At 44.1% G+C, this 12,149-nt stretch overlaps 1 protein-coding gene across 1 annotated transcript in view; it reads left to right on the plus strand.

Moving 5' to 3' along the window:
* LOC119448466 (uncharacterized) overlaps window positions 1-12,149 on the plus strand; it is a 59,162-nt gene that overhangs the window by 44,025 nt on the left and 2,988 nt on the right. The window contains exons 22-27 of the mRNA XM_049665166.1: window positions 200-330; window positions 3,739-3,838; window positions 5,824-5,896; window positions 8,713-8,821; window positions 10,563-10,654; window positions 11,545-11,685. Of these exons, the coding sequence (XP_049521123.1) occupies window positions 200-330; window positions 3,739-3,838; window positions 5,824-5,896; window positions 8,713-8,821; window positions 10,563-10,654; window positions 11,545-11,685 (646 nt within the window). The remainder of the gene's footprint in view (window positions 1-199; window positions 331-3,738; window positions 3,839-5,823; window positions 5,897-8,712; window positions 8,822-10,562; window positions 10,655-11,544; window positions 11,686-12,149) is intronic.

Here is a 12,149-nt window from a genome sequence, read left to right on the forward strand (position 1 = left end):
TTCCCACCCCACTTCTCTCTCTCTCCCTAGCTTCCAAATGAAAAAACAAAAACAAATACATTTGTCATGATGAAAGCGGTTGATATTGAAGCGTACTTTAAATTAAAATCGCACAGCTACAATCCTACGTCAATTTTGGAAATTATGCGGATGATTCATTGAAAAGGGGGCCTACCCTTATGTTTTCTTCCTGTTTCAGAAAGTACCTCCACACTGGGTGCACTTGTAAAGCCCCTTTACTGGATCAACATGCTTCTGGGCAGCTACGTCGCTATAGCTATGACTAAAGAAACGAGGAAAGTGATAGACCTGAGAAGGAAAAACCCAGAGGTGGGTATTTATGATTAAAATGTTGACTCTTCCTGTGTGGCTATGTTGCACGTGCATTATATTGCGCTCCTAAAGGTAATGCTCAGTCCTATTTTATTGTTCTATGTTGCTGCGGTTGTGTCTTTCGATGGATATACAAATATTTGAAGGAAAGACCCTTCTTTGTACAAGCATAGGATGATGCAACATCGCACCGTGGTATTTGCTATGATGAGGTTTTAAGGTGGAGTCCCGAGCTCCACATCCTTTAACCTTGCGCTCAACGGCCTTATTCGTGCACTTCCCCATACTGTTCATGTGTCAATAGACAATACCTGTATCTGGGCGTCTGGGATGACGCGTGAGTGAATGATTTATTCTCACGACAATGGAAATGTTGGCGACTGTTGTGTCGCTGGCTTCTCCACAAGCTTCTCCCCTTGCGTGCCAGGCTCCAGAAAGCGGCCGCAGTAACGTCTGAGTACCTTCGAGGACGAGAACTGGAGCTGTCATCTGAGAAGTGCTCACGGTTGTCCTTCACGCGCAAGGCGATGAGATAAAAAGATTAAGAAACAATGCAACTACACGCGTCACCAAATTCAGACAAACGTCGACAAGCAAAGCAACACAACATGTCAGGGGGGCGTATTGTAACAGGTGAACTTTACGAGTGCCCTTTTCTGCCCACTTCAAGAGCTGCATTACACTGCAAGTGATGGCGGCATCAACGCCCGCCGCTATCGGTGGGTGCTATTACGGTGGGCGCTGAAAAAAGGTATTTATTGATAATGATCAAGTAAAATGGAGTTGTTCTTTTCTCGCCACGCGTATATCAAATTGATTAGGAATTTTATTTTCATTGAATGAGTCTAACTGTGTATCGCTTTAATTATAGAACTCTTTTTTCTTTCGCAATGTTTGTTCCCTCCAAACATAGTCGCGCTTCAATCGCTGCTCCCATAACCACACCTGCTGATGTCGGTGACAATTCGTTCTGAACCACTTTTTGGATCGTTCTGAACCACCAATTCGTTCTGAACCACCATTTGGATCGACCTTGCTGTGGCTGCGAGAAGATTATCGTGTATCTCTTTTTAGAATGTAGCTCTTACGCGCCCCTTCATGCGGTGAGCGTCGGCGTAACCGAGCGAACGAGCACAGCAAAAGATGAAAGCGAACGCGTAGCTCAGCGGGGCATGAAACAAAATGTCGCAGTTTCGCCCGAAAGGCGAAGAATGAATTGTGATAGCAAATTAGTAGAGAGCTATTCGGAGTAGGGATAGTAGTTTTATCGGCTGCATAAACTTGGACACATTGGCTTACTAACTGAATTAACAATCGTGGTGTCAGCGCGCACAAACAAACATGAATAGATCACACTGAATGACCACAGCCAACGACTGTCAAAACGCTGGCAGCAAGCGCAGGTTCGCGCGGTCTATCGCTTCAACGGAAACTGAGCGGCGAATGCACATCGCATACAAAGGTCAGAGCCGTGTGGACATAAGAGACGGTGCGGGTGACCGGCACCGCCGGGCAAAGGCCAGCGGAGAAGTTGTTGGCAGAGGAGAAGCTGCTCCCCCTCCCCCCCCCCTCTTCCCTCTTTGTTGCTTTCGCGTGGGAGATTGAGTGGCAAGATACGCCTTTGATGCCGGAGCACAGCGCCGCTCCGCCTCCCTCCCTCCCATACCCCCACGGCCTTTCGCGCGATGGTCGCGTTTGCTTTCCGCCGTGCGTTCGCCCTCCGTGATAGCGCGCGTCCCCCGCGCGCTTTCGCTCGCGCATACGGCGCGCGGCGACGATTTTATCGCCCTTGGAATCTATACGGAACCTCACGGCGACGGCGACGGCGACGGCGACGACGACGACGGCGGCAACGGCGACGCCGACGGCAGAAATCTGGTTGAAGTGTCCATATAATTGCTATCGCAATAATAAGCGTGGAGGAAAGCGGAGAGGAGTGTGGGGCGAACGGGTGAGAGGGAAAGCGTAGTGCGGCGCCGATGGCTACGAGATGGCGCCAGAGTAGCGCGCGTCGTCAGGGACGTCTGTCGGCGGCGGCTGCTGTGAATCGCGCCCACGCGTCACCCACGCACTGGCTCTCGCGAACTCCAGATTAGCGAGTCAGTCGCCCCCCACCCTTCGCTTCGCTTGCAATGTGCCGCACGAGACAGATTGTCCGCGCCAGCCAATATATCGCGAAATGAAAACACGTGTACAGGTGCGCTCAAATTTTCCATTAGGCAATATTGTAATCTTCGGTGAACTTTTTACAACCTTTGATGAGATGCCGGAGACGTTAGCCTGACTTAGCCACCCTTAACTGTGCCTAGTAAAGAATTTTCAGCCTCATTAGACAAACTGAACAATCGCCCGTTGTCAGAAGCGAGAATCCTCTGACACTGGTCGGGACTGTCCTCAGCACAGAAGGCATTGAAAGCGTTGTGCGCTTCTTGAGGGCAAGTAGACTGAGGGACAGACTTTGAGTATTGTCGCACGCTACTCATCTATAGCCTCTTTTCTTTCTTTTTTGGGCGGGGGGGGGGAGGGGGCGCGAGGGGAGGAGGGGATTTCTTTTCTTCTTGTTTTGCTTGTGCCTCCTTCTACCGTATTCATTTCCCTTTACCCCTGTATCCCAAAACAGGGCAGGCAGCGACTAATATGCACCGGCTAACCTACCTGTCTTTCCCTCTCTTCCTCCTCCTCCCCCTCTATAATATTGTGTCATGCATAGACAAGCCAATAATTGACCAGCTCAATTGAATGTATTGCTACAAATTTGGTGCATCTAGATTAACGCGCGGTTCTCCACTAATTTAAGAATTGCAACAGAGTCATTTTTTTCTACAAGGACAGCAAATTTGCCTAATGTTGAGAGGAGAGTGTTTGTTGGTGAAAAAAAAATAGCATGCAGCTCTGGTGACAAGCTACAAATATATTTCAGACGAGAAAGTGCAGAAATTAAATCGTTTACTAGCTCTGAAGTGTCAAAGTACTTGATTGTGTTTATGTTTGCGACCAATGTAATGCGTCAGTTGATTGATCCATTATTTCGAGCGTTCTGACGTCTGGAAACAACACTGGCCATAGCAGGAATTTTAGTGGAGTGGTCCGGAGAATCTTTGACAATCCCTGTGGTTCTTTACCATGCACGTAAGCATAAGTACACAAGCGTCTTCTTGCATTCAGCCTCCAACAAAACGCAGCCGCCATGGTCGGTAATTGAACCCACGACCTGCTGCTAATATAGAACGTCATAACCACTCAGCCATCTCAGCGAGTTCATGTTTTTCTTGCCAAAACAGCAAAGGTGTATCGTTGTAATTAGTGCAAGTTCACTTGACGTACATTATCGCTGCTTCCAAAGCGAAACTTTCCTTAATTCTTCGAAATAACTAAAACCTGTTTCTTCAATTGTATTGGTTGCAGTTACGAAGGCCTGACGTCCTCCAAAACCTGCTTGATGCGGAATACCTCGAAGACAGTTCTGAAAGTGGCAACGGAACATCAGAGAATGGCAAAGGACCTGGTGAGAGTTTCGACACTTTAGCGAAGTATAAAGCTGTCTTGTAATTTCACTGAGCCCTTGCACATGGTTAAATTTCCGGCACTGTTCCTTACAGAGAAAATAAAAACATTGCGAAGAAATGCGCACTACAGACAAAACAATGATAAGAATATCCGCACGGAGTGCAGAGAATTAAATGTCAAAAAAGGATGAAGGCTTTGTAAAGAGTTCCTCTGCGCAAAAAACCATAAAGAGGTAAATTTACAGGGAAGGTAGAAATATTCGAGGTATCGCTAATTGTAAATTACACCCACCAGGATGTTTGAAACGATTGCTCTGCAAAGATAACTTGTGACTGGAATAAAAATTTTAATGTACCTATATAGCAGGTACTTCGTAAAACGTAGCAGAGAAATTATGAAGACGCGTTAATTGAAGCAGCAACAAAAATCTTCCAATTTGCAAGAATCAGAGCGCGCTTCACATTTTATGGAGGGGCTAAAACAATTTTCCTACCAAGAACAAAAAGAGTAATTGGTATGAAACTTTTCAGGAGTATTACTGAGGTTACCGAGCATACATTGGGAACATTAAATTGTGTGGGTCAATTATGAAAGTGCGCGCAATCAACAAAATACTGCGAGGCACACTCGAGTGCTTTATGAACAGTGGAACTATACTTAAAAATCACTGGAGTACTTAAATAATGTCGCAATAAGCAAAGTACTAAAGACACCATGTTAAAACACTGCATATGGTATAGTTTAATACATGTGTCAGCAAATATGGACAATAGGAAATGTTTTACAAAAATCACAAATATCCCTAAAGAGCATAAATCAAATAGGTGCACTTAGCGATGGCGACGGCAGCGAAAGAAAGATGACGTGAGCCATACGTGGTCGAGGGAACAAATAGTGCCCACAAGCAGCAGTGTCTGCTCTGGTGGGTAAGTGTAACAAATTTATCCGTCATCGATAAATGCAAAGTGTAATATGTCTTTTAAAGAGGCCCTGAGCCACCCCTCAGGCTTGGTGAAATAACATAGTTCGCAGGTAGCATACGATGCTATGAACATCTCAGCCAAGTTTTGCTGTCGTACGCGGAGCGTGGAGCTCGCAAGTGGAGCACAAAGTCGCCTTTCTCTCAAACGTTCTCTTTTCTACAGGAGACATGATCCTAACTCTTTTCTGTGCACTTTATTTCGCAATAAAGCGCATTCCCATACGCGGCTGCCATTGGTCGCTGCGGTTCGCTACACCGCGGCCGCCATGGGGGGCCGCCACGAGTCCACTGGCTAAGTGCACTGCGGCTCGCTGAGGACCACCGCGTTTGGCTTACGTTTTGCGCGTCGTAGGCACCAAAGTCGGAAGTTGTGCATCCACGTTAACATCCAAAATCAAATTTGAACTGCGCCCCACGATGACATTTCGAAGGCGGAGCGTTGTGGCCTTGCCCCTACTCGCCGTAGTGCACAGTGCAAGACATACAAGAAGAAACGGGAGCACAGCGGAGGCCGTGCTTGATTGCCAATAACTCCGTTTCTGTTGGACGCATTGAGGTACTTATTGCGGCAAAGTATTTCTGAAATGGCTTGTTTTCACTTCAAATGTCTTTCTCCACTTCGATAAAAAGTGGTTCAGGGATTCTTTAAAGAGTTTTTTTTAATAGGTTCTTTAATAGGTTCTGCAAGAGGTCTGTCGGTCTGTGGCGTGCGTGTGTGCCTGCGCGCTTATAAATCAATTATATTAACTTCACCGTAAGCGAACTTTCGTTCAAGAACTCTGTACACTATGCGTAACTTAAATGAAGTACCTACAAAACCCCTCTCGTTTCATCCATAGGTGGAATCAAGGTTCTTCGAAAGGATCTGGTTATACTTAAGACTTGGCGCTATTCCACCTCAGTTAGCCCGAGCGGCTTGATCATAATGAATGCTTGTAGAAATCATGACAGTAGCATGATTTTATCAACCCCGACAACTTGTTTTTTATTGAATTTTGCAGCAAAAGTTTCTAAAAGACGTGTGTTGACGACAGATGAAGTTCTTGTGAGTGCTTGTGCTCTGTTCATCGCAGGGTAAGAAACCTTAATACATATTCGGTAAGTTGCTCGGCACCATTAATAACCATAGTTCATTTTAACCAGAGGTGGGCGAATATGAACTTTTTCGAATACGAATTGTATACGAAGTACTGAATATCGATTCCAATTTTCAATAGTCAAACGCGGACACGCATATTTACAGCACGAATAATTATTTCGGTTTAAGTAGGTACTACGGATGTACTGAAGCAAGATCGCTGATTGTCATTAATGAAACTTCAACAATAGCCGCACAACTTTAGAGCTTAGTTGCGAACAAAGTTTTCCAAGAAATAATGCCTGTTGTATGACTAGGTTTCCAAAAACGCTGCATAAATGGTTGTGGAACAAAAAAAAAGACTGCAAGTTCTGGAAAGACAAAATAGGAAAAGCTGCTGAAGGACTTGTGTGCGGTAGATGCATGTAAAAGGACCCGTTGCGAGGAAATATCATAAGTTCTAATGTAAAAGGTAAAACTGCTACATGTATAGCCAGAAATTCTCGGCATTGCCCTGAAAGAAAATAATCCTTCTACTTTCTTCTTTCGGTTTTAACTTTAGACAGCCAAACTGCTTGCCGCAAAGCACTCATTCTAAATTTTTTTTAGTCTTCGTTCTAAAGCACATGAGCACGCTGCTCCATCTGTTGCAACGAACTGAAAATCTACTGCTTTCTCCGAGAAATTATTTGCAGGCAGCTGTTGTTATTCTAGATTATGCCAGCAAACAGGGCCTGGCGCCACCAACGAGGAGTCTCATTGGGAGCGTACACAATGTTCTTGCGCACCTTGTGTGATGTAGCGTAGAGTGCTGAGGTGGTTCTTGCATAATGTAGAGAACTCCATTGTAAAGGAAGAAGTGCGCGGTTGGGCACATCCGTTTAAGTTAATGATCTTGATTTGGGTCAAGAAAACTTGTCCATGCTTTCGTAACTGCTTTATCAGAAGCGTACCGCACTATCAATATGCTGATTGCATTTTTGCAGCGAAGCTGTATATGACACGGATCTCGGGATTTCTTCATCTACGTGGAGAGGACAGTCAACAGAAAACCATTCTACGAACTGAAGCGAACGGTGCCTATCTGCATTAGAATTACGCTTGCAAGACAAACCCCAGTGTTTGCTTCAACAAAGAAAAGCAGAAAACAAGTGTCAAAATCACGTGATAGAGGATAAGGTGCATTCGAACAATGCGAAGCACGCATACTGGCAGACAACTTTCTCTGGAAATGAAGGGAAAGCTACGGCCGGCGTGAATGCTGCACATGTGTTACAGCGCCAAGTGGTCCGGCAGCGTTTGACAGTGCTTTTGGTTGCACGGAACAGACGCTGAATCAACGAAGCTTTCACGTGCGACGGTTCCACGTTTGCCCAAACACGAAAGGGAAAAGCCGCAAAATAACTAAACTTTTACACTCAGTGGCGTGTTATGTCTTATTTATCTGTTGCTAATAAGCTGTTTATGTTTTATCTTCCCCAGCCTAAACCAACGTCGATTAAAACGCGGGACTCTCTTCAGAAGCGCTCTCACTTGTGCGCGCTTTGCCTCCGTAGCTTTCCCTTCATTGCCACAGAAAGTTGTGCGCGAGTAATAGCGTTCGCCGCATGCTTTTCCCTGCAAATATTACTGTTGCATATGCTGCAGTTGCCGCACGCTCAAGACATGCACACGCATAATCACTATCAGGCCCTCTGCCTCTCTAAGAACCCGCGCGTGCAAACAAACTGAATGACATTCACTCTGTCATTACCATTTCACCAAAAGAGTTTCCTAAACTTTACGATTCCAACGTCAGCCATAATAAATCAATTTACGATTTAAATGTGGCATCCTATTCATGTCAGTCTGCTCTCTGCCGGAAGGATTTGCTCCTTTCGTGTGACTTCACCACTCATCCCTGAGCAAAACACTGTTTTAACACGGCAACAATCTTACGACTAAGTTTCGTAATTGTTATTAGCAGGAAGTACTCTCCAGGCGCAGTTAGTTGAAACTTGTTGAAACTCGGCCGATATGCGGAAGCATTGCCGTGAAGTTCCACGGAATGTCGAAGGATAAATATTCAAAATTATGGTAGACGACTAGAGTGCCAAAAACGCAATATGACAGACTAGTAAAAACTGCAGGTTGTAAGGTATCAGCGTTTGCCGCGAAACCGAAAACAGCTCTTGTATTACCCATTTCATTTCGGCATTGCTTCAAAAACGTTTCGTAATGTATATTCGGACAATTCGCGACACTTTTTTTTTTTTTTCGCAGACCGAAAATGCTAAGCAAGCTTTAACATTCTATTGTTTCGAAATGCTTGGTTAGTTTTCAATAATACCGAATAGCTTCTTTTCGAATACGAATACGAATAGCTAGTGTGAAGTATTCGATTCATATTCGAAACTCGGAATATTAGCCCACCCTAATTTGTACTATCATCCTTATAGAATGAGTGTTTTCGTGGTAACAAAAATACGGATGGGCGACTATAAGTCAGACATCTCTCGACTGTAGTCAAAGTTCATTCCAGCCTCATCTCAGATTGCACGCTTTCGTGTTCCGTAACAAAAAATGAACGATGTGGAACATAAAGGACTTGCCACTGTCTAAACGTGCTTGCGTTAAGGACACCACCAGTGTCTAGTGGTCTGTAAATATTATTGAATCAGAATAAAATTGAACTCGATTTTGTAATTTCAAGCAAGACAGAGATGGAGGAAAAAAGTAATCCTTGACTTTTTGAGTGGCATAATGCCGAGCCTGCTGATTCTCCTTTCTTCGTGACCCAATATTCACGCCGGAATGTATCTACCCGTTGCAGGTATGACACAACGTCGACGTCTTTGAGCTACATCACGTTCCTCTTGGCAAAACATCAAGACGTTCAGGACAGAGTTCGGAAAGAAGCCAGCTATGCCCTTTCCAGCAATGCGAGTAGAGTGATTTTTTTTTTATTTCCCTCAGTAACAATGTTTCAGTAGCTTTCAAGTTCGTCGTCATCATCATCGTTTAACAAAATTTGTAGAACTATTATATATTTATAGATATTGTGGTCCCAAAAAGGAATTTTCGCATGGTGGATTAATGCAATCAAGAATATTACCAACAACTGGCAGGAAGAGAAAACAAGTAAAATACTGTTAAAATTTATACATATGCAATACAAGGATGAAACAAGAAAGAGCACTACAACTTCTCCACAGATCGCCATACAATGAACAACACTAAATCTCCACGCGGGAAATCGTTAGATAAGCGAGGCCAACGTTTCGTGAGATGGCTGCAAAACAACGTCATTTCTCGGTTTGCTCCACTCCCTTACTGTCATTGGAAAACACGAGTACTTAAAGTAGTTGTTGCGTGTTCGAAAATGCGTTATGGCTAGAGCATGGCGTTGTCTTGTGACGTAACCGGACCAAAAAGATATGAAATTAGGAAGTACTACCATACAGTGGCCGTTAATTATGTTATAAACCTTTAAGACAAAAATTCAATTTCTTTCACTTAGAGGAGATAAGTTGCTCTTGCTATGAGAGTGCTTACTGATGTTCGTCCAAAATTATTATACATGAAACGAGCTGCCCTCTTTTGTACGTTTTCAATCTTACTCTCATTGGTTTTTTTGAGAACGGATTCTAAAGAATGACAGTGTAGTCAAGTATTCGTATTACCAGCATTACGGTGGATTCGTAGGCAAGCAAACGAACACTGGGAGTGGAACGTCTGAGGGCCATTCCAAGAAAGACGAGTTTTGTATTAGCAGTAAGGTAGTAAGATGGGCGAGTGGGAAAGGATCCATACTTATTCGTCAGCGTGAAAACAGCTGAGGACACAGAGGTAGAAGGACACAAGACTATAAGTATGCAGTTTTGTATTAGCACTGCTTGCGACGTAATCAATGTGCTTATTTCAAAAAAGATAGTATAGTAATTCAGAGCCCTATCATCATAATCATCCTCATCACCATCATCATCATCAGCCTATTTTGATGTCCACTGCAGGGCGAAGGCATCTCCCTGCGCCCTATATACACTCGCAGCCCTATATGCACTCATAATACTTTACTTCGAAGAGGAAATCATTGTTTGAAAAGAAGTAGAATTTGAATGGCTCCTTTTTATGTGTAACTCTTACGAATATGGCTTTGTCGAAGTGGAGAGGCATTTGCCAAGCGGCACACGATGCGATTGCGTATTGAAATTCATCTTTTAACAACACTTGGTCATCTGAGCTTTTCTCTTGAGAATACATAACGCAATCTTCAGCATACAATTTCATTTTAACATATACGCCGTGCACAATGTCATTGACAAACATAATCAATAAAAGCGCTCCAAGCACCGATCCCTGGGAGACGCCAGAATCTACGGAAACCTTCTCGGAGGATTTTCAGAGAATATCATACGCGTCATAGCGACACATTCAGGTGACAACTGTCAGCTTTGTTTGCGTTACTTTATCATACATTGGAATGCGCATTCCGGTTCTATTCGTAGGAAACCAGCACGTATACAAACTAGCATTTAACAAGTCACGTTTTAAAGATCCCGGCATGTACTTGCATTTAAATCTGCAGTTGACATTTCTTTACAATGAACTATTCTGAGTCTGCGTCTCCTGCCCGAGCTTCCTGTCCTTGCGGTGATTGACGTGCATTTAATATTTATATAGGAGGACTTGGACTATGAAACTATTACGAGAAAACTGCCGTACTTAAGCCAAGTCGTCAACGAGGCTCTTCGCTTGTACCCGCCAGTACTTACGTGAGTAGCACCCGATTGCGAATTTTACTATAGAAGTTGCAACTAATGATAATACGCGTGGGTAACATTAACCGACTCGTAGCTGATGAAGAAACCGCACGTGCAACGTGCTCAGAATTGCAGTGCAAAAATGTAAACAAAAAGTAATGTTTAAACTGCTGGAGCCTGCTCTAACGCGTATAAGGTAGCATGCAAAGCTTATCTGACTTAGCCTCACCAGCTGTGTTAAAGGTAAGAAAATTATTCATTATATTTCTTATTGATCAAAGTAAGTGCATTCTCTACATCTAGAAGAGCATCATACAATTTACATTCTGTGGTTGTACGTGCCAAAACCGCGATCTGATTATGAGCGGCGCCGTATGTTGGGGACTCCGGATTAATTTTAACCCCTCGGGGTTCAGGAAAGTCCACATAAATATATGTACACCAGCTTTTTTTTGCATTTCTTGAATTTTTTGTTTTGCATTTAGCGCCATCAACATTCGGTCGCTGTGGCCGGGCTTGAACTTTTGACCTCGAGTTCGGCAGTACAACGCCATAAACACAAACCCACCGCGGCGGGTAGTGGTGGTGGTGGTGGTGGGGGGGAGGTGGTATCCAGAACAGGTGTTGCTCTTTAACTTACAGCTTGATTTCATTAGTTTTTTTATTCTATCAGTTTTAAGCTTACTCGAGCTGCATGGCTTCCTCCGCAGTATGACCGAATTGCACCGAATCTTGATTCACGTCAAATCACTCACCGTGCGCGAACGATATTATAACTGTTAAAAACTACAAAAACTATGCTGCTAGCTGCTGCCGCTACAGCCGCCGCCACCGTTCCCGTTGCTCCTGACGTTCGACTTCTCGCAGACGTTCCTTTCGTCTTCATGATTTCTGCGATGCAGATTCATATCAAGGAGGGCCTGCAAGGACTTCGAGTACAACGGCGTGCATTACAAGGCCGGAACGTGTTTCATGTCTCCCACACTACAAATCCACAGAGATGCACGATACTGGCCTGACCCGCTGGCCTTCAATCCGGACAGGTAGGAGGCCGTGATCTTTATCTCACTGATACCAATGCACAACTCAACGCGATTGGCATCGCGTTGCAATGCCTGAAATAACAAGCTCGCAGCCATCGTGCCACAAACCTTAAATACCTTCAAAAGTGTCTCGTGTGGTTGCAACATGACTGAATGCGTTCGAACGGACTATGTCCTGCCAACTCACCGGCTACAATTCGTGCTCACTTTCTGCTGGGCATGTGACCTGACCTATGTCTCTTAATTATTAAATTAGTTAGTTAAATAATTAGTTAAACATAATAAGTTACATTTTGTTGGTCGAATTTGCATTTCGATTTCTTGTGTGATTAATGTCGGAATTTACGAGTAATCCAGTTAGAGGACTACAGCTGTGTTATCTGCCGCAGATTACTTTAAAAATTCTTTATAGCGAATACAAAAAGAAATTCCGGCGGATCCTGTCTCAAATGATAATCGATGTT

The sequence above is a fragment of the Dermacentor silvarum genome, chromosome 4 (genome assembly GCF_013339745.2).
Source record: "Dermacentor silvarum isolate Dsil-2018 chromosome 4, BIME_Dsil_1.4, whole genome shotgun sequence".
Taxonomy (NCBI): domain Eukaryota; kingdom Metazoa; phylum Arthropoda; class Arachnida; order Ixodida; family Ixodidae; genus Dermacentor; species Dermacentor silvarum.